Below are 23,442 nucleotides of genomic sequence, written 5' to 3'. Positions count from 1 at the left end.
AAAAAAAATAGCTTGAAGTACAACACATGAGGTAAGGGGTCAGAAATGATCAGAGAAACTGTGGAGAAATTGAGCCAAGGCCATTTCCTTGTTTGATTGTGGAGGGGTTGATGTTGATTCCTTCTTGTAACTATGTACCTGTTGGAAACCACAGAGTGACTTGCTCCATTACAGTATCGGTTGGGTGTACTCATATTTTTCTTTTGTATTGCTTGCAGGGAGAATGCTGGATTTTCCAGGATACAGTGTGTCTGGTGCAGTTGCCTCTTTCTTCTTTGTACTGCTCACCATAAGGGAGCCAGGTAGGGTGCCCTTCCTTCTCCCCTTTACTGTACACCTAATGTCTCAGTGATAGAGTCCACAGGCAGAACTCTAAATCAATAGTACTAGGACAATAGTAGAACTGGGGGACCAGGAACCAATGCATCTGTGTTCCGGAAAGGGTCCTCCACTTCCAGCTGGCTTACCTTTGAAAAGCTACTTGAGTGCCTTCTGCCTTATAGTTGTCTCATCTTTATGATAATAACAACATACCTATGTCTTAAAGTCTAGGACAGGCTTTAGAATTAAATGAGGCTGCCCAGGAAGAAGTACCTAGAACACATGAAGTTATTTATCCATTTTCCTGCTTCCACACAGGACAGCACTTTGGGTGCAAGAAAAATGGTTGTTTCTTACCACAAATTAAACATCATAAAAACACTTGGAAACTAAGAAATTAGAAGATTTCCAATAAATGGATTTGGAAATCTCAGTGGCTGAATTGCACCTTAAAAAGGGATATGAAAATTCAGTGTCAGGGAGAAATTCCAAAGTCCCGAGGAGAATACAGCATACAAAAGTGGAAAACAAAACCAAACCAAACAAAACAAAACAAAAAACATTGGACAGGGTGCCAGAAGGCTCAGGCTCCAGACCAAGGGCTGTAGAAACTATGTGACGTGATGTGCAGCTGTTCTGACCTCTGTATAATGCAATTTCCTAACCTGTAAAAGAAGTCAGCCAGATGGAATGTCTTCGTATTTGGATTCCATAAATGAAGAATGTGAGCAGATCTCCACTTAAGCTCTGCAGTGAGCTTTTGATTGGCATCTATTTGATATTCATCAGCAAGTGAGCAAGTTGAGGTTTCTTCCTTCTTGGGATGATTGGATGTGACAGAGAAAGTACAAATGGCCCTGGAGCATTTTAGGATAAGGAAGAATGTAATATATATAACTTATGAGATTATTAAACATAATAACATGTGGAATTATTAAATATCCCTTTGATTTGCAGAAAATGACAAGAGGTCAAATGTGATTCAAAATTTGATTAAAAGTCTCAGACTCTTTAGACACACCACTGCCCTTAATCCACCACAAAATGTCCTTGCACAGAAGTGCATTGTACATACAAAGCTCCAGTTATTGGAGTCTTGCCCACTCCAGACCAAAAATATTTTAAAGTTAAAAAGTAATCCCGGTTGCTTACCTCGAACCAGAGAAATCCTGAAAAGCTGAAAAATCTAATGAATTAATTTATTACCTAAATTTTAGGAAAAATGATTATGAAATCAGTCACTAAGAATTTAAAATGGGATCACTAACTATAAAATGAATTACTATAAAATACAAAACAAGTCACTAGCAAAGTTCCCAGTGTAAAAAATCAACTTACACATTAACTTATTTGAAAATAAAAACAACCCATTAATGGTGGCTTTAGTATCTTAAAGATGAAGAACTTGAGATTCCAAATCTCAAATCTCATTGAAAATAATGAGTTTGCCCCCCAAATCACACAGTGGTGATAGATTTAGCACTAACACTCAAATTTTTGAATTGCATCTTATTTTCAGTACACAGAACTCTCTTTTGAACAGCCAAATGTGCAAACCATCATGTCAGATTTCTCTAAATTATTAAAAATAAAGCCTTCCCTCCTCCAGGTGCCTCCATTTTGATAGACTGGACATCCCAAAACAAGTATATTAGTCTACTAATTGGCATTTCCTGGTTCTTCTTTTTCACTCTGTTTTGTAGATACCTGGAGAGTGATTGGTCCTACATACCCTATACTAGCCAGGATTGGGGAAGATGCCCTACTAAACTGTCAGCTCCTCCCCAAGAGGACCATAATGCACATGAAAGTGATATGGTACTCCTCGGAGCCCAGCACACCTGTGTTTGCACACTGGGATGGAGCCGATGTGACCAAGATGCAGATGGAAAAGTACAGAGGCCGGGTAGAGTGGATAAAGGATGGCAATCATGAGGGAAATGTGACTCTGAAGATAAACAACATCCAACCATCTGATAATGGGCAATACTGGTGCCGTTTCCAAGGGAATAACTACTGTGGAGAAAAAAGCTTGCTGCTTCAAGTAGCAGGTGAATATTTTGGAATATCAGAGTCTTGGAGAGAGAAGTATATTAATTCGTGGTAAGCCTATCGCCAGTTGAAAAATTCCTTTCTAATCCTCAAGGCAGTTCCTAAATGCCGGTCCTGTATCCTGACTCATCCGAAGGCAAGTAAACCTGAAGTCTTCAAAGCAAGCTCACTTAAAAAATCTTTTCAAATTTAACTTACCCAGTTTTGACTATTTGTGACCACTAATTGCAATCCATGACATCTGGTCATTAACAATTTCATTGAGGCACAAATGAGGCTGGTGTATCAGGCTGGTGTGATACAACAAGCCAATCACTGTGTCTAGCCGACTGCCCAGCAGCCATATCTCAGTGGAATGTATTGTCCTCTACCCAACCTCCAACATGCAATAAGTAAATATGAAAATTTTGTTTCTTTGTGGAGTGCCTCCAGTTAGAAAGCTAGTGCTAGGAAGAAAGAGGATAAGAACTGTGCTTTTATGGAGATTATGAAATATTAGTGTTCAATGATGTGGGGACTCCAGATGCATTTGTGAATGACAGGGATTTGCCTGATGCTTTTGTAGGGACAAAGTGAGGAACAGTTGAGAAAAGGGGATCTGTCTTAGGGAAAAAACATGTATCTGTAAAGTAAATTATCATCTATTTCCCTGGCAAGAATAACTCCCCCCATATGCCAAAGACAAAATCAGGCAAATCCACTTACCTTCTCAGGGACATAGTTCTCTGGAGATGTCACCATCTCTGACTCACACTAAGGCTGTTTCCTAACATCATTTTTTCTTAATACCCATGACTATGATTATTATTATTATGTTATAGGTAATCGAAGATGGATGAAAGAATCTGTATTTCTGAGATATGGAGAGAGGAAGGCAGCTGTTCACTATCTGGAACCTTTGAAAATAAGTCACACGTTTTCTAAGGCTGTAGGTGAAGGGAGTGAGTCTCTTTCTTCACCAAATGATAGAGAATTATCATCTATGGGAAACAGAGTCCCTTTGTTTTGGTTTGAGAGCAGTGTTGGTTGAAGAAAGAATTTCATGACTACATAAAACTAGGATTTCTCAAAAACATTTTCCCATTGACTGTAAGGAATGTTTAGAAACCAGAGCTCTTCATTCTATATACCCAGGTTATCTACTTGCTCCCCCAAGGTCATAACCACCAACCGAAAGAATGTGAAGAGTAGTTCCTGGAGATGATTTATGGCTTATATTAAACTTTTTAATTAATCAGAGTCTAGATACCATCTAAATTGTCAGACAGAGTTTGTGGTCTGGGGAAGCTCAATGAATAAATTATAACACATCTTTGTTGGCAGCACTAGTGACATAAGCAAAATGTCACTATGTCCCTTTCTCTTATTTTCCTCCTGTCTGGATCTGAAGAAAAATACTGCTCATATGCTAAAGTTTAAAGATCCAGAATGAGGAACAAGCAAAATGTGTATGAACTCCAATTTGAAGGGGAAGAGGACTTTGGACCCACGAAATTCTGCCTTCTCCCTACATGCAATGTCACTGGGATCTTGGTTTCTATGGTTTGTGCCTCCATGGGATCCAGGCCTTAGGGATGTGTCTTCCCTCCACAGGTCTGGGGTCTGCCCCTTACATCCACGTGGGGGGAGTTGTGGAAAGTGGAGTCCAGCTTGTGTGCACTGCAAAAGGCTGGTTCCCAGAGCCCCAGGTTTATTGGACAGATATCACAGGAGAGAAGTTGCTGGCTGTCTCTGAGCATTTCATCCAAGATGCCAATGGCCTGTTCTATGTGGAAGCCACTCTTGTGGTCAGGAATGATTCTGTGCAAACTGTGTCCTGCTTCATCCACAACCCCATCCTCAATGAGGAGAAGAGCTCTGTCATCTCCATTCCAGGTCAGAGCTCTGCTTCTAGGACCAATATGCTAATACGCAATGTGATTAACAGGAAAGGTTCAAAGGACTGTTCCATAGCACCTAATATTTTTTTTATTAAGTAAAATATCTAAAATTTAGTCCTATGTACTAAAAAGTATAAACTATTTATGTCTGGAAATATATACTATATTTTGATTAAGTAGCTATTGTTAATGGTATTCCAGTTATTTTCAAGTTACACCTTTAATTCTTTCTGTACTAATTTTCTTTACTCACAAGTATGCATCACATGATAAAGAAAATAAAACTATATTCTTTCAATTAAAATGTTGTCCTATACCACATTGTGCCAGTTGCTTCTAGCAACCTGCATTGTGAAGATAATCAGAGATGGAGACAACTATTTATATAATAGCATCTTAATTATAGCCTCATTTATAAATAGTAATAAAACAACAGTAAAAAAGGGCACAATACAACAGTGGAGTGAGTGTTAAGTACCTAATGTGACTATAAATTATAGCATTGATGAAAAATGATATCTCTAAATTATTTTAATGGCTGAAAAAATCCTTATGATGGGCTATTTTATAAAGATTACATCTATCTACCCACCTACCTATGTATTTATCTATCTATAAACATTTCCAATCATGTAAAGAATAATGGCTTTAAATAACTTAAAATTGTACTAAGATTTTTGGGACACCTTCTATATTTAGATATAAGAATATAGGTATTCTTATATAAATTGATATATGAAAGAATTTAAAGTAAATGTTACATGTGAATGCTAAAAGGAGCTGAATATATATTATATAGTATGAATATATATTATGTAATATATGTCTGAATGCATATTATAAATGCTTTATATATGTTTTACCTCTCAGTTTGGGATTATAGGTGATAATTGCCTATGTCCATATATTTTTATACTTACAATGCACTTATAAGAAGAATATATATAATTTTTACAAGATGTTAAATATCAGTATGTTAAATATCAGCATAAATAAGCTATCATGAGGTAAAGAACTGGGAGACTTTTTGTTGTGCAAACAAAAGGAAAAACAGTTGGATCACTGGGTGATCTACAGGAAGGAATATTTTTCTGTATTTAATTTCTTTTTTATGAATTGAGATTTATTTATTTGTTTGTTTATTTATTTTTATTATATTAGTCCCATACAGTACATCATTAGTTCTTGATATAGTGTTCCATGATTCATTTTTTTCTGTATAACACACAGTGCTCCATGCTATACATGCCCTCCTTAGTACCCATAGCCTGGTGATGAATTGAGTTTTTAATAACATATAGAGCTTTCTTTTCTTTTTAAATATTTTCTCTCATTTTCTTTAGATCAAATTCCTTAATATATTATTCTTTTTCTTTTTCCAGAGAAACTCCAGAGTGAGCTAGGTAAGTAGACATTGGATGCACTAATATAAAAGAGATACTGCTTGCCGCAAAGGGAATTGGTAATCCCTGGACAAAGCCAGTGGGAGCTAACATGACAATTCGTAATCCAGATGAGAAACAGAGGCATGACTTTACCAAGTCTCAAGTTCAGTTAGTACTAGAGGGGACTGGCTAAGCACAGCCTCCTTCAGGCACGTTCGCACTGTGTAGCCTATGACTTTAAGTGTTCACAGGGATCCCACTGAACCTCAGATGGATGCCTGTGAGGGGTGAAGGCAATCTCTGCTCTCTCTGGCTGGAGAAAAGAGTGCTGCCTTTGTGTGTAAGAGATGGTATAGGACAGATGGTGGGTCTCTGGAGGCCTCTTTAAAATCTTTCCAGCATGAAGACAGTATCATGGTAACTGGAGGTCACCACCCATCATCTCAACCCTCTGGCCTTGCTGTGGTTTCTGCACCTTCTCCTCATGCCAGTGGATCCTAACCGCATCACCACTGGGCAGGAGCCATTACTTTTCCAGATGTACCCTGGGATACTGTCTGGGTAGATCAACCATTTTCCTGTTTTTCTTCTTTTTCTTTCTTTCGTTCTTTTCTTTCTTTCGTTCTTTTCTTTCTTTCTTTCTTTCTTTCTTTCTTTCTTTCTTTCTTTCTTTTCCTTCCTTCCTTCCTTTCTTCCTTCCTTCCTTCCTTCCTTCCTTCCTTTTATTAACAGTTGAACTATAGTATTATTTTATTGTACCTAAGATATAGATAAATGGTTTAAAAAGTAACCAACTGATATTTGAGCCACTTTGAGTTTCTCCTTTACTCCCTTACCATCTTCCTCTTTTCTGTGACCTCTTCTCCCAGCCCATGATAACCAGCCTGCTCCCTGCCCAGGTGCATATGACCTTGCATCATTCATTTTCCATCAATATCCTTCTCACCCTCAAGACACTGGTTACAGGAATGTGTGTGTACACCTGCCTATTGCAGATTAGGTGAGACTGAGCATACTTTTCAGCTTGTGTAGGAATTTTTGAGGAAAATCAGGGTGGAAAACATACCCCAATCTAGTCTAGTCTAGCCAGGGTCTAGTGTGACACTTTCAACCCCATCAGGCCATAAAGATAAAGGGAACAGCCTCAGGAAGGTCAAAGGTAAATCCATAAGCTGAGGAGGCCTATACCCTGTAAACCATACCTTCCAAGTCAGATTCCCTTCTGCCTGCGCAGCATCTGCTTATGATCAGACAGAAACCTTTGCTGCTTCCAGTCGGCAAACGGGAAAAGAATTAGGCACAAACAAGTCAGCTGCAAGAGATTGGGAGCAGGGGACAACCGTCAAAAAGACTGCAGCCCCGAGCAACTCCACAGTCTCACTTTTATTAGATAGAAACAGTAACCAACAGAAGAGTCGATGAAGGTCAAACGTTGGTCATATGTCATGTAGATAAACAAGAAGGAGGGCAGAGTATGTCTGTACAAGTAGTATAAAGTTTATAGTTGAACAAGCACATTCAAAGGCCTTATCTAAGTAGCCACAGGTGCTCTCCAGTGAGAAAGGGGAGTTAAGGGAAAAATGAAGCAGGTGGCGTTCAGCCCTGAGCGAGCTAGGCATCCCCAGCTGTTCAGCTTCAAGGCCATATATCGTCCTCTCCCCCAGAGGCCTGTTGCAGAATCTGTTTTTCTTAAGGCTATATCTAAATGTGCTTGGTAACTAGTAAAATTTCCTGGGGGTTATATTTTAAGTAATACATTGTTCTGAGGGGCAGTTGCAAACCTTAACCGGCAGAACTTATTAGTTACATGTCAGAAAGTCAATCCAGTGTTTTGGGCAGGTTGACACATGTCTCTGTCCCTCGGGAAGACTTTGTATTTTTAAATTTTTATTTATTTATTATTATTTTTTTACTTTTAAAATCCCTTTATTTTTTGTATTGTTTTTCATGCAAAATGTTTCCCCTACTTTTAAAAATTATTAACATACAATGTGCTATTTGTTTCAAGGGTACAGGTCTGTGATTCATCACTCTTACACAATTCACAGTGCTCATCACAACACATACCCTCCTCAATGTCCATCACCCAGCCACTCCATCTTTCACCCCACTCCATTTCAGCAACCCTCACTTTGTTTCCTGAGATTAAGAATCTCGTATGGTTTGTCTACCTCTCTGGTTTCATCTTGTTTCATTTTTTTCCTCTCTTCCCCTATGATCTTCTGCCTTGTTTCTCAAATTCCACATGTCAGTGAGATCATAGAATTGTCTTTCCCTCGTTGACTTATTTCACTTAGCATAACACCCTCTAGTTCCACCCACATTGTTAAAAATTGCAAGATTTCAAATTTTTTGATGGCTGCATAACATTCCATTGTATGTACATTACAACATCTTCTTTATCCATTCATCTGTTGATGGACATCTGGGCTCTTTCCATAGTTTGGCTATTGTAGACTTTGCTGCTATAAACATTGGGGAGCAGGTGCCATTCAGATCACTACATTTGCATCTTTGGAGTAAATACCTAGCAGGGTAACTGCTGGGTCGTAGAGTAGCTCTATTTTCAACTCTTTGAGGAGCATCCATACTGTTTTCCAGAGCGGCCATACCCATTTGCATTCCCACCAACAGTGTAGGAGGGTTCCCCTTTCTCTGGATCCTGGCCAACATCTTGTCATTTCCTGGCTTATTAATTTTAGCCATTCTGACTGGTGTGAGGTGCTATCTCATTGTGGTTTTGATTTGTATTTTCCTGAAACTGAGTGATGTTGAACACTTTTTCATGGGTCTGTTGGCCATTTAGATGTCTTCTTTGCAGAAATGTCTGTTCATATCTTCTGCCCATTTCTTGACTGGAATATTTGTTCTTTGGGTGTTGAGTTTGAGAAGTTCTTTATAGATTTTGGATACCAGCCTTTTATCTGATATGTCATTTGCAAATATCTTCTCTCATTCTGTTGGCTGTCTTTTGGTTTTGTTGAGTGTTTCCTTTGTTGTACAAAAGCTCTCCAACAAAAAGGAGAATTACAGACCAATATCCCTGATAAATGTGGATGCAAAAATTCTCACCAAAATCCTAGCCAATAGGATCCAACAGTACATTAAAAGGATTATTGACCACAACCAAGTGAGATTTATTCCTGGGCTACAAGGTTGGTTCGACATCTGTAAATTAATCAATGTGATACACTACATAATAAAAGAAAGGACAAGAACTATATGATCCTCTCAGTAGGTGCAAAAAAAGCATTTGACAAAATATAGCATCATTTCTTGATTAAAACTCTTCACAGGGGCATCTGGGTGGCTCAGTTGTTAAGTGTCTGCCTTTGGCGTCTGATCCCAGAGTCCTGGGATCAAGGCCTACATTGGGATCCATGTTTAGCGGGAAGCCTACTTTTCCCTTTCCTACTCTCCCTGCTTGTGTTCTCATTCTCACTGTGTCTCTCTTTGTCAAACAAATAAATAAAATCTTAAAACAATAACAACAACAAAAAACCTTCGTCACAGCGTAGGGATAGAGAGTACATACCTCAATAGCATAGAAGCCATCTATGAAAAACCCACAGTAAATATCATCTTTAGGAAGACTTTGGGTGATAGTCACTCCTGAGTTATTTGAACCATGTTGACATGTCCATTGGAGACCCAGTGCACAGAATGCAATCTGGTGTTGTGCTGTTCCTAGTTGTGCTGACCTTCTGGGCCCACAGTAACACATGATGAAAATATGGAGCTCTGCCTGGCTCCCTGTTAGGTGGCGTTTAGAGGTCTGCACCCCTAGGAGCTTTGAGGGCTGTTGATTGAGGATACCAGAAGTTTCACAGCTACCTCTATATTTTCCTCATGAATTAGAACTCAGAGACAAGGACCCACTGCAGTTGGCTGTAGAAGTCCTAGGCCTGGAATTCCAGTTCCCACTCTGGCAAATAATTTTTTTTTTAAATAATTTAAATTTTAGTTAGTTAACATACAGTGCAATATTGATTTCTGGAGTAGAATTCAGTGATTCATCACTTACATACAACACCCAGTGCTCATCACAACAAGTGCCCTCTTTAATACCCATCACTCATTTAGCCCAACCTCCACCATCCCCCCCTCATCAAATAATCTTATAAAAGTAATGACTAGTTTTCATGCATCTGAATGTTTATAGCAGCAATATGCACAATAGCCAAAATATGGAAAGAACCTAAATGTTCATCAACAGATGAATGGATAAAGAAGATGTGGTATGTATACCACATCTAATGGAATATATATATATATACCACATATAATAGAATACTATGTAGGAATCAAAAGAACCAAAATCTTGCCATTTTCAGTGAGGAACTAGAGGGTATTAAGCTAAGTGAAATAAGTCAATCAGAGAAAGACAATTATCATATGATCTCTCTGATATGAGGAATTTGAGAGGCAGGGCAGGGGTTTATGGGGGAAGGGAGGGAAAAATGAAACAAGATGTGACTGTGGAGGGACACAAACTATAAGAGACTCTCAATCTCAGGAAACAAACTAAGGGCTTCTGGGAGAGGAAGAAGAGATAGGACTGGGTGATGGACATTGGAGAGGGTATGTGCTATGGTGAGTGCTGTGAATTGTATAAGACTGATGATTCACACAAATAATACATTATATGTTAATAATATTTAAAAAAGCATTCTGAAGTTGCAAAAATAAACAGAAAAATAAAAAAATAAAAATGAGTAGTTTTTAAAAATATTAATTATACACCAAGTCTGATGCTAAATGCTTTACAGAGATTATGTATGCCCAAATTGTGTAGAAGGCACACAGTGTATATAAAAGTATATAAAGAAAGGGGATTATGCAGAGCGTATCTCAAGGAGCTTGTATTCTAGAAGAATATCACTTATTAACAGATTGGGCTGCATGATTTTTTCCCTGTACTTTCAACTTTATTTTTTACTTGGATTCTGGAATAACAGGGGTTTCATATATCTATCACGCACCTACTCATATGGATAATGGAGATAAGGAAATTGTCTGTTTTATTAAGTAATTTACTGTAAAATACGTGGAAGAAGAAATAGCAGCAGACAAATCCCTAGTTCATTTTTTCTGACTTGCCGCTTCCAGTCGGCGAACGGGAAAAGAATCAGGCACAAACAAGTCAGCTGCAAGAGATTGGGAGCAGGGGACAACAGTCAAAAAGACTGCTGCCCGGAGCAACTCCTCAGTCTCGCTTTTATTAAATAGAAACAGTAACCAACAGAAGAGTCGATGAAGGTCAAACGTTAGTCATATGTCATGTAGATAAACAAGAAGGAGGGCAGAATATGTCTGTAAAAGTAGTATAAAGTTTATAGTTGAACAAGCACATTCAAAGGCCTTATCTAAGTAGCCACAGGCGCTCTCCGCTCTCCGGTGAGAAAGGGGAGATAAGGGAAAAATGAAGCAGGTGGCATTCAGCCCTCAGTGGGCTGGGCGTTCCCAGCTGCTTGGCTTCCATGAAGCAGGCTGCGGTTCCGCCCTGAGCGAGCAGGGCATCCCCAGCTGCTCAGCTTCAAGGCCGTATATTGTCCTCTCCCCCAGAGGCCTGTTGCAGTATCTGTTTTTCTTAAGGCTGTATCTAAATGTGCTTGGTAACTAGTAAAATTTCCCAGGGGTTATATTTTAAGTAATACATTGTTCTGAGGGGAGGTTGCACTGACTCCTACTTTTGTCTTCATATTTTAACAGATACATAAGTACTGGAGATATTATTTTAGGTAAAATTGAAGGATAAAGCAAACAAAATGCTAGAGATAATTGGGAGTCAAATTTTAGCTAGAATAGGAGGTAATAATCTAAAAATTAGGATCATGTTGATTGATAGTAAGTTTCCTTTCTAAAGAAATACCTAGCAGATTTTAGCTAATTACATAATGACATTTTTGCCTTTGATCATTGACTCTCATCCAACAATATACAAATTTATGCCTTTATTTCTATTATAAAGGACCATAACCTATGTGAAAGTATTTTTGCCATTTGATAGGAAAGGATGATTCTCGATTTAGAACAGAGAAAAACTGGCATGGCTAGAGCCTGATGAACTGGCAGTGAAACATAGCTTGTGTCCAGGAAAGCCATCAGATAAAATCTCCAATTTTTCACAATGGGAGAATTAGACTTTTTGTGTATCCATTTTTTGGTGTGTTTTGCATTTTGCCAACCTCCCCAATTCTTGGTCTTATAACGTTTCTTAAAATAATCTGAGGATATTGAACCTGGTGGGTGTTTAGAGCTCCACATATGTTGGACCTCACAGAACTAAAATATGGTGGTTGGATCTGACTTATAAGGTGTTATAAAAATCAAACCAGGGGAAGCTTTCTTCACATTTCATCGCTAAAAATCCACCTGAAACTCATTTTTATCCCTTATCATTATCAAGGCAAAGGGATTGGCTTCAGTGTCCTCAAGTTTCACAGTCTGCATGCCTCCACTCACAGTGCATAGTCAGAGCAATCTTAGGATTTTGATTGTGATATATTTATTTCACAGTTTAAGAAACTGAAGGCATACACAAATTGCGAAGTAGTTTAAGGAGTTCATACATATATGGAGTGACAAAATATTTTTATTCCAGGAGTATTTATTACAAAATTATTTTTTGAGTTATAATCTGAATAAAATAGGTTGAGACGGGTGTGGGTTCCATTAATTGTTCTTTTTTTCCAGGGACAAGCACTATCCTGATTCCACCAAACCTCCCCCTCTCTAAAGGATGACCTTGTGCCTCACAGCTCCCCTGAGATGCCCATGGGTTCTAAACCCACTGGAGATTTTCCTACTGATGACATTATTTGCTCCATTTTTTGTCTTTCATTGTGTTTTGTCTATTGTTTCACAGCTTCCTTAAAAGTGATTGGACCGTCCCAGCCCATTCTTGTCAGAGTGGGAGAAGACATACAATTAACCTGTTACCTGTCCCCCAAGACTAATGCACAGAGCATGGAGGTGAGATGGGTCCAATCATGCCGTTATCCTGCTGTTTACACATATGTGGATGGGGAACATGTGACTGAAGAGCAGATGGCAGAATATAGAGGGAGGACATTGTTGGTGAGTGACGCCGTTGATGAAGGGAGACTGACCCTGCAGATACACAATGCTACAACATCAGATAATGGGCAGTACCGGTGTCTTTTTGAAAAAGATGGTGTGTATCAGGAGGCCAGTTTGGATCTGAAGATAGTAGGTAAGGATTCCAGATGTTTTGGATTCAACCTCTGTTCCTACTGCTTTAACATTCTAGTTCCTGGAAATTTTCCCAGGGACCTGAAATTTTTGGAATGTCCATTCACTTGTCAAATTTATACTCAACCCTCTGATGGATAAGAACTGCAGTACATACTTAAAGTTCACAAACTCAAATGGACCAGATATAATTCTCTGGGTGTAAAAACTATATACTTCCCATGATCTCTGTAAAATGACCACACATTTAGTGAAATTTGAGAATTTTACTCCACAACTATACACAAAGCTCATGGTTTCATAGAGTGTTCTTAAAATTCTGAACAATGTATAGTTACTGGGAAATACAGTTATGTGAAGACTAAACTGTATCCATATAAAAGAAAAAGTAATAAGCATCAACAGAACTGGCAGGATGGAAGAAGAAAGACAAAATCATTCCTTGCATCATAATTTCCCACTGTTTATATTTGTGAGTAAGAATTGATTTTTCAAGGTCAGCAAATGCCATTGAAGGCACAGGCCAACATCTTGGATAATTGATTTGTTTCTCCCATTGATTTTGGGTCTTAAATCATAAACATAATCATAAAATATCCACAGGGGTACATATTGAGAAATTAAATGTACTCTATTATTTTCTGCCACTGGATGAACATGTTTATAAAATGCTGATATTTGAGGATATTCTTTTACTCACTTTCTTTAATCCTGTCCATGTGATTCATATCTTGGTCAAAGCTATTTTGTTTTCAGATACAGAAGAGAAAAGACTGGATTTAAAATTTATCGTTCCTGTGACTTTAACTGAGGATGACTTTAGGAATACAAAAAATAAAAATAAGCCTAACATAACAAAACTAGAAGCCATTCCAGCTAGTCTCTCTCATCCCTAGATGGAGTATAATTCCACTATAAACATTGTTCTCTCAGCCAAGCCTTTCCCATCTTTCCTCTCAGTGAAGTTACTGACGATATAACCACTTGCAGATGCTCTAGGTTTTGTTTCTTGATCTCTATTCTCCAGGTCTGGGATCTTCCCCACTCATCACTGTAAAGGAACAGAAGGATGGAGAAATAGAACTGATATGCCGTTCAGAAGGGTGGTTCCCAGAGCCCCATGTGCAATGGAAGGACATGGAAGGAAAGATAATACCATCATTTTCAGAGGTTCTGACTAAAGGCAGCCATGGACTGTTCCATGTGGAGACATCTCTATTGGTCACGAACAGCTCTATTGTGAACATAACTTGTTCCATTCGCAACCCCCTTCTTGATGAGGAAAAAATGGCAACTTTTTCTCTCTCAGGTTGGTGACTCCATGTGTTCCTCTCAACTTTGGGAAATACATATGAAGGTAAACCAAGAATTACTTATTTTATCACTCTATTATTTTTAAATTTTTATTTTCTTCTTTCTTATAAAAGCACCTGCTATCATTTCAGGACACCTGGAGATCCTACTGACATCCCTTGACTAAAGCCCTAAGGTTATATTGTTGCATATACACTAACTTCTAAGACTTGACTCTACCATCACTGCAAGGACAAACTCTCTTCTTCTGATGTGAAACCAGTATCACTTTTTTTTTCCTTATTGTGGATTGTCTTTGTGATTCGAAACTAGTTTTCCTTAACACCATCTTCATGCCTGTGGATTAAATAATTTTATCCTTTTCCTACCCTTGTTATTTCAGTGATGGCAGTGATATAATTGGAAAAGAGACAAGAAAGAAATGTGTGTGTGTGTGTGTGTGTGTGTGTGTGTGTGTGTTTCTGACAGGAGCAAACAATAAAGTTAGCATAAACTTTGGGTCACCCCTCAGCTTCTGCAGAGTAGAGAGGAACAGATCAGCTTCTTCCTTAAGAGACCCACTTCTCACTGTCCTCTCTACTCAAGAGCTGCTTAGATAAAAAGAATGATCTTGGAATTTTCCCAGTTTCATGATTTAATGGGATTCTGGGTTTTCCGTTTTAGAGCCCATGATGAGTTTTTCATGGAAGATAGTGCTTATTTTGGTATTACTTCTTGCTACAACTGTAGGCCTGGTCAAGAGGAAGAGCTGTAAAAAAGGTAAGTCAGGTCAATAGTCAGGTATGGAGCATCCTTTGTAGGGGGAGCCTTGCTGTGCATCTTCTCTAGCCTTTTTTTTGAGCAGTCACATGGGGGAGGCATGCAGTGAACATTCAGTCATTAATGAAACATGAGATTCCATGGCTTACATTCATGTAATGGAGGATCTGTGCTGAATGATACCAGAATTTATAGTGATAAAAGGAGCAAAAGGATTAAAAGACAGAAATTTCTTCCTCCTGTGAACATTCCCAAGTTATCTACTTAAAGGGGAAGAAGAAAAAGGTAGCAGAGCCATCCATGCTTTCTCAGCTGAGAGCTGAGACCTGACTGAGATTCTGTTGGCATGAACATTTCACTAAGATCTTTAAAAATATGGTGACTTGCTTATTGGTGATTCTTGCTCTGTGGATGAAGGACTTCTATGTGTCAATAGGTTGTTTTGTGTGCCCTATAAACTCCCTTCACTTCAAATTTCTTATGTCCACCAAAAACTTTGGTTTGCCTGTTTGGATGTTGATATCATGGAATTTATATTTTAAAATGCTCCACACATTGGTTATGATCAGAATTTATTTTTTTCTCTATAGCAAATGTGACATTGGATCCAAAAACAGCTCACCCAGGACTTATCCTTTCTGAGGGATACAAGCATGTGAACCATGAACATTCGTACAGCCATACATCTGATGGTGATTCAACAGCTTGCTCAAAGGACCAGGCCAGGAGGGGCTCATATGAGGGATATGGTGCTGAGAAATGGAGGTCGGGGACAAGACAGTATAGGTCCCAGGTGTTGCCAAGAGCAATATAGGGAGGGAGGGAGTCATCCCTCTGTCACCTGAGAATGTGTTCAGACAATGAGTTGCTATAGAAGCCAGTACTGGGCCACTACATTTCCTCCAAGCCTCCTTTCCCTAATGATGACTCCAGAAAGGGTCAAAATCTTCCTTGACTAACCTCCGGACACCTCTCCTTATAATATGACCAACAAGTGCTCTATCTATACTTTTCTTCTCTGAAAATCTTTATGCCTTCTTCATTCTTTAATGTGGGTTCTCCTGATATCTTTCCTACACCCAGGATATTTTACAACACCTACAAGGGAAAAAACAACTTTGGATTCTGGAAACAAAGATTATATTCCAACTCTGAGTCTTCTTTACCCAGCTGCTTGAAGGGGCTCACACTATCATCCAGCTACCAAATCAAGATGCTTTAATGTCACTCTGGCTTCAAATTTGATCTGAAGGCTGATCCCTTCAGAGAACTCTTATCCCAAGTTCTCTATTATCCTGCCACTGATCACAACCTGATATGTGAGACCAAAGAAAATCCAATGGGAAATGAAATTAGGCATAGAGAAGGAAATGCAAGGAAGTTTATTTATAAGTTTCTTCATGAAAGTGATAATCTTCCAAGTGGGGCTGAGGAAATAAGAAATACAGTTAAAGAGTAAAAGAAAATACAGCTGAATAGAAGAATGAAATCTGATTACTGAGATATCTTGAATATCATATGAAATGTGGAATTCCTATTCCAGTCCTTTTTAAGAAAGTGGGTATTTAGAGTGGAAAAAAAATTAGAAATTCTATTCCAAGACAAATACCATATGATCTCATTCATATGTGGAACCTACAAGCAAAACAAATGAATAAACAAACAAAAACCAGAATCAGACCTATAAGTACAGAGAACAAATTGATGGTTGCCAGAAGGGAGAGGGTAGGGGTATGGGCAAAATGGGTGAAGGGGTGAAGGTTTCACGTTATGGAATGAATAAGTCATGAGAATAAAAGTACAGCATAGGGAATATAATCAATAACATTGTAATAATGTTGTATGGTAACAGATGGTAGCTACTCTTGTGAGCACTACATAACCTATAGACTTGTCAAATCACCACGTTGCACACCTGAAACTAATGTAACATTGTGTGTTGACTTCACTCATATGAAAAAATTTAAAGAAAAAGAAATTCTGGTCCCAGAAGAAAATTAATTTCTTTACATTGTATCTATATGAGATGATAGATGTTAACTAAATGGATTGTGGTAATCAATTCACAATATATACAAATTGAACCATCATGCTATATACCTTAAATTTACATAGTGATTATATATGTCAATTGTTTCACAATAAAACTGGAAAAAAGAGAAAAAATAACTTATATTGTATATATGAAGATGTCAATTTTATTTTTAAAACAAAAAAGTACATTAAAATCAATAATTACAAGATAAATAAATAGAAGCAATAAATACAACATATGGTAAAAATATATATATATTTTAAAGATTTTATTTATTTACCTGACAGACAGAGATCACAAGTAGGCAGAGAGGCAGGCAGAGAGAGAGGGGAAGCAGGCTCCCCACCGAGCAGAGAACCTGATGCGGGGCTCGATCCCAGGACCCTGGGATCATGACCTGAGCTGAAGGCAGAGGCTTAACCCACTGAGCCACCCAGGCGCCCCTATGGTAAAAATATTTTAAAGCTATAACTAATTAAGAGAAACTATAAGTGGAAGAAGAAAGAATATGGGAAAAGAAAGACTTGGAAAAAGTCTTGAAGTATTTTGAATGAGAATGAGGAATACCTACTAATGACAATCTGCTACTTTCTAGGACGGCAGCCATCATAGTCACTCATATATCACATCCTGGAGTGTCTCTTTTGGCTCCTAGTATTTTTTCTTTTTTAAAGACTCATATGTTTATGTTTGAAACTAAGTATTATTTTCCCACTAGTATTTACATATTTATTTTACTTAGTTTTTAAATTTTTAAACATAATGCGTAAAACTCATTATTATAGCCATTTATTTATTTATTTATATTGTTTTTTTAATTGTGTTATGTTAGTCACCATACATCATTAGTTTTTGATGTAGTGTTGCAAGATTCATTGTTTATGTGTAACACCCAGTGCTCCATGCAATACATGCCCTCCTTAATATCTACCACCAGGCTCACCCATCCCCCCACCCCACTCCCCTCTAAAACTCTCAGTTTCTCAGAGTCCACAGTCTCTCACGGTTCATCTCTCCCCATGATTTACCCCAATTATTTTTCCTTCCCTTCTCCTAATGTCCTCCATGTTATTTCTTATGTTCCACAAGTAAGTGAAACCATATGATAATTGATTTTCTCTGCTTGACTTATTTCACTCAGCATAATCTCCTCCAGTCCAATCCATGTTGATGCAAATTTGGGCATTCATCCTTTCTGATGGTTGAGTAATTAATATTCCATTGTATATATGGCCCTCATCTTTATCCATTCATCTGTTGAAGAGCATTTCGGCTCTTTCCACAGTTTGACTATTGTGGACATTGCTGTTATGAACCTTGGGGTGCATGTGGCCCTTCTTTTCACTGCATCTGTATCTTTGGGGTAAATACCCAGTAGTGCAATTGCTGGGTCATATGGTAGCTCTATTTTTAATTTTTTGAGGAATCTCCACACTGTTTTCCAAAGTGGCTACACCAACTTGGATTCCCACCAACAGTTTAAGAGGGTTCCCCTTTGTCCACATCCTCTCCAACGTTTGTTGTTTCTTGCTTTGTTAATTTTTGCCCTTCTAACTGGTGTAAGGTGGTATCTCGATGTGGTTTTGATTTGAATTTCCCTCATGGCTAATGATGAACAGCACCCTCCCAGTGCCCCCTCCCCCAAAAAACCAAGAAACAAAAAAACAGATAATCAAGTTAAAAAATGGGTATTTTAGCCATCTTAAAGTATACAATTAAGTGGTATTTATACCTTCACAATATTGTCCAAACATCATCAGCATGCAGTTCTAGATTATTACTCTGGAAGAAAACTCCATACTATTAATCAGTCACTACTCATTTTTTTTTCTTTCCCCCAGCTCCTGGCAATCACTAATCTATTTTCTGTCTCTATGAATTTTCCTATGCTAGATATTTCATATATTTCATTCCATATGTCACAAAACATATGGGGTTTTTAGTATCTGGCTTTTTTTTTTTTTTTACTTAATATAGTATTTTTAGGGTTCATCCATGTTATAGAATGTACCAATACTTCATTCTTTTTTTTAATTGACAATTTTTTTAAGAGCTGTGTTAGATTCATGTAAAATTGAGTGAAAAATCCAGAGCATTCCCATGTCCCTCCTCTCTCTCCCCATAATTTCCTATTAACACTTTGCATTGGTTTATTACATTTGTTACAGCAGATGAACCAATAATGATGCATTATTTTCAAATACAATCTCTATATGGGGTCCACATTAGGGTTCATTTTTTGTGTTGTACATCCTGTTGGGTTTGACAAATGTTTTCTGTTTTTGATACTTAATATACCCTTTATAATTTTGAAGTCAAATTTATTAGTAGATATTCTGGCTTTGCCTTAAAATATGTTTTATTTTACTCTATTTTGACTTAATGCAATTAAAAATATTTTATTTAATAAACTCTGAAGGTTAGCTATCCCCCTCCTTTTTTTTTCTTCCTCCCTGATCAGTCTAATTTTTTGCTTGTTATTTTTATCTGCTTGTGCAGGCCTAATATATAATTTATAGGTTTTCCCTTAGAAGATCTCATGAAAATGTGTTTTTTATCAGTCAAATTCTTTCACGATGTATTAAGAAACATGTTTTTCTTTAGCTCACCAAATTGGGGTTTAATTTATTTTCTCAGCTCCAATGCCAGTTTGAAAAACCATGGGGAAAGAGAATGATTGGTGGTTTGATTAAGACACCGCAATCACTGATGCAGTTGCTGTGGCTGATGGATGAGTGACTGGATTGCCCCATCAAGGATCCAGTTCCCTGTCACTCCTGATGTACTTGGAGCTGGTCGTAGTCATGCAAAGCATGGTAATTCTCAGAAGAGGTGTATGGATTTGACAGATCTCAGTTTAAGGGAGAGGACCAGAGGAAATCAGAAACCAAATTTTTTATCCCCTCTGCAGGACTTTTTCCTTATTGTCAGTAGACTTTAAGTTCCATTAGAGCAGTGATTTTTTCCTTTTTTTGTGTGTCCTCACAAAGTAGAAAAGTGTAATATATTAGGAATATTATGAAGTAGAGGAATAGATTCATAAATAGGATATTTAATATCTTATCTGTAGAATACACTGTGCTGGGCTGTAGAGATAAAATGTTTAGTAAGGCATAATTCCTGCCTTAAGATAGTTCTTTATTCTAGTAAAGTCTCTTTGTTTTTCGAATGTCTTATCATTCCCTCATAAAGTCTACTCAGAATGGGATTGCCAGAACAGTCTGGCAACAAATATTTAATTGATGGTGTCAGATGGTGAATTCAAGGTCACTACTTTGTCAGGAACTATGGGCTACTCGGAGACCCTTCATTGCTTGTGGATTTGCCCAACCTTAGAGATGAAGATATGATGTATGATATTATCCCTGACATTTCTACAACTGTGATTCCAATAGAACATCACCCTTCACATTTTCTTTCATTGCCCACCTCTAGCCTTTGATCCTGAATCTCTAAGTTTAAAAGGACAAAATCCATTAAAATAAGTGGAGGAGCAGCAGCAGCTTGCTGGCTCAGTTGGTGGAGCATGCGGCTCTTGATCTCTGAGTCCTGACTTCAAGCCAATACTCAGCATTGAGCTTACTTAAAACAACAACAATTTTTGAAAGCCAGAGAACCGCCCCCGGTCACCTGTTGATCAGCCTGCCTGACTAGCATTTGTCATAGTAGCTGTCATGGGAGTGCAGGGGAGACCATCTCCCTGGAGTTGGATTCACTTTCCCCAAGTGTGGTCAGACCTACAAGGTGCACTATCTGGGGATACCTGAAGATGGAAAGAAACTTGATTATCTCAGGGACAGAAACAAGCTCTTCTGAGAAGAAGGGGTTGTCCACAAGAATATGGATCAGATAGCCAAACTATCTCTCCAGACTACATTTTTGGTGTGGTGCCATTGGGCATCCAGTCATCATCCAAATGACACTCTCCTTTTTGACTCAGAGCTTCTGAAACTGGAATAACAGGAATGGCCTCCTCCCTGAGCTCCCCATTCTCAGGTGTGTCATGGAAGGATCTTGTACGCCAAGATGCACATGTGAATCCTATGGCACTTTTCCTGACTTTCCACTATACTCTTTGTATAAACATGACCCATGAATGTGTTCTGGAACTCAACTTCACTCTTTCCTTCTCTCCTTCTATGTGTGTTGGCTTAAATTATATGCCATAAATCTCAAGTTACTCATTTTATTTTGTTTTTGTTTTGGGGTAAAGGTTCAGTTTCAGTCTTTTGGATCTAGATTTCTAGATCCAAATCCATCTAATACTTAAGTATTAGTAAAGTATAAATAGCACAAGTAATGGGTTAACTTTATTTTTAAAAAAATTTAAAAGATTTTATTTATTTACTTGAGAGAGAGAGTGCACACACAAACAGTGAGGAGGGGCAGAGAGAGAGGGAGAAGCAGACTCACCTCTTAGGAGGGAGCCTGATGTGGATGGGGCTTGAGCCCAGGACCCTGAGATCATGACCTGAACCTAAGGCAGACACTTTACCGACTGAGCCACCCAGGTGTCCCATGGTTTGATTAGTGTGGGAGGGAATGCAAGAATCTTTATTTTGTTATTATTTTTTTGGATGAAATTTTCATCTATTACAAATTAAACATTTTTGCTGTTGCACTGAAAGCTATAGCAGATTTGAGGTTCTGTTGAGGGCTGAATTACTCTCCAAGTTGAGAGATGTCCTTGGGTCAAATTACAAGCCCTACCTGAAACTGAAGTGGGGAGAAGAAGAACCTTTGCATCCACTGCCCAGCCCTAGCCTCACCTTAAACTCTCTGCCTAATGAAAGCAGATTATTCTCACTGTGATGTCAGACACTACAGGTATCTGTCCCCAGACCAGCAGTGATCACTGAAGACTTCTTTGTGGCCTAGTTTTATTATTGTTTTCCATCCTGTCGTTTTTCTAATGGATATTCAGGACTTTTGTAATCTCATAGCTATCCAAGTTCCACTTCCCAAGTTTTAGGAACTTAATCAAAAGCTTAAATTGAACGTGCTGTTCATAGACACCCAATGAAAAGTCCAGCCATCATGACAAACCCTAGGGTATTGTCTTGAGGAAATGATGCTGGTCATCACAGCTTCAACATCACCTGGTTTTGACGTTCAGCTCCCCATGCTGAGCTCAGTTTCCTGGCTTTTCCTCCCTCTCCCACCCCTCTGCTGTCCTGTATAGTGAATTGGTGAGAGAAAATTATTGCTGTGTACCCCACCTCCACCACCTCACACTACATAAGGATTTTGAGTTTTATGATTGCAATAAAAGTGCTTTATGCTGACTTTTCTAAAAAAAAAAAAAAAGAGTGGAGAAGTGACAGCGGAAGGAATCCCCTTGTAGAACAAAATATGAATTTAGTTTCTTCAGGTGAGATGCTTAAAAACTCATTTGGAAATCTCATGCTGATTGCTCTGAGTATATAAAAAAGTGACATATCCCTAACTGAACCCATTATCCTTCCTGTTCTATATCATAGTTCCAATCCCCTTTGTTCCTATTTTGTGGTTATCTCCATGTAAAGGGTTCTCATGTCCAGAAATCCCTTCTCATCTACCATGTCCATTTGATTATAGCTATTAACATTTGTCTACCATTCATTTACCTCTCTCCTCCCTTAATTTTTGCTTGCTTTTGATATAAGTATTCTCTTTACTGTCAGTAATGTTAATATTCTGGGCTCTGGCTTCATTCTTCCTGGTTCCACTACTGGTTTTACCTCTTAGTGTGTCAGTGAAATTTTGCTAAGAAGATATATCTTCCCAGAGAGGTGGTTAATGGGACTTACGGTTTAAAAATTGGTTAATAGGGTGCCTGGGTGGCTCAGTGGGTTAAGCCGCTGCCTTCGGCTCAGGTCATGATCTCAGGGTCCTGGGGATCGAGTCCCACATCGGGCTCTCTGCTCAGCAGGGAGCCTGCTTCCCTCTCTCTCTCTCTGCCTGCCTATCTGTCTACTTGTGATCTCTGTCTGTCAAATAAATAAATAAAATCTTTAAAAAAAAAATAAAAATAAAAATTGGTTAATAGTGTGGAAAATCTAAGTGGATTCTTCTATCTCCAGGAAGAGGGGGCTCATTTAACAGGAGAGACTCATATTTTATATCTTGAAGACATAAGCTTATTGAAGACTTAGTTGCACTAAAGGCAAAGAAACCCTCAATAGTGGTAAGAAGATGATCAGAACAGGAAAAAAAAAATATGCCAGTGTTAGCAGTGCCTTTCTCCATGAAGCCTCCAGATGTTTCTTCATTCTTATTTGAAAATTTTTCTCTGAAAGCGTAAAGTGCAACATCAATTCTTTTTTCATTCACATATTCACATATGACACAATTCAAGACTTGCTAACCAGTGAGAATTTGTTAAAAAAAAAAGTGTGTGTGTGTGTGTGTGTGTGTGTGTGTGTCTTTCATCACAGAAGCATTGGGCTCCTGCTCAAATGGTTTATAGCTCTACATCAGTCCTCCCCACTGCATGGCAAAC

General features: G+C 38.2%; 1 protein-coding gene across 1 annotated transcript; it reads left to right on the top strand.

The window, feature by feature from the left end:
* The first annotated feature begins 223 nt into the window (after window positions 1-223).
* Window positions 224-14,170, top strand: LOC111152484 (butyrophilin like 2). Its single transcript, XM_022510960.1, has 6 exons — window positions 224-302; window positions 2,025-2,372; window positions 3,967-4,248; window positions 5,636-5,656; window positions 12,507-12,854; window positions 13,881-14,170. The coding sequence occupies exons 1-6, from the start codon at window positions 224-226 to the stop codon at window positions 14,168-14,170; spliced, it is 1,368 nt and encodes a 455-aa protein (XP_022366668.1).
* Window positions 14,171-23,442: the final 9,272 nt, after the last annotated feature.

Source organism: Enhydra lutris, unplaced genomic scaffold (assembly GCF_002288905.1).
Source record: "Enhydra lutris kenyoni isolate GAN:26980312 unplaced genomic scaffold, ASM228890v2 scaffoldscaffold28, whole genome shotgun sequence".
In the NCBI taxonomy this organism is placed as follows: Eukaryota; Metazoa; Chordata; class Mammalia; order Carnivora; family Mustelidae; genus Enhydra; species Enhydra lutris.
Note: the sequence above shows the minus strand (reverse complement) of the source record. Positions and strands in the feature narration are given on the sequence as shown.

What these genes read in the sequence shown, in the direction of transcription:
- LOC111152484 (XM_022510960.1), top strand. Translation starts at nt 224, where the DNA reads ATGCTGGATTTTCCAGGATACAGTGTGTCTGGTGCAGTTGCCTCTTTC. An exon ending in GCTCACCATAAGGGAGCCAG is followed by an intron (nt 303 to 2,024) that starts GTAGGGTGCCCT and finishes TCTGTTTTGTAG; the next exon opens with ATACCTGGAGAGTGATTGGT. An exon ending in CTTGCTGCTTCAAGTAGCAG is followed by an intron (nt 2,373 to 3,966) that starts GTGAATATTTTG and finishes TTCCCTCCACAG; the next exon opens with GTCTGGGGTCTGCCCCTTAC.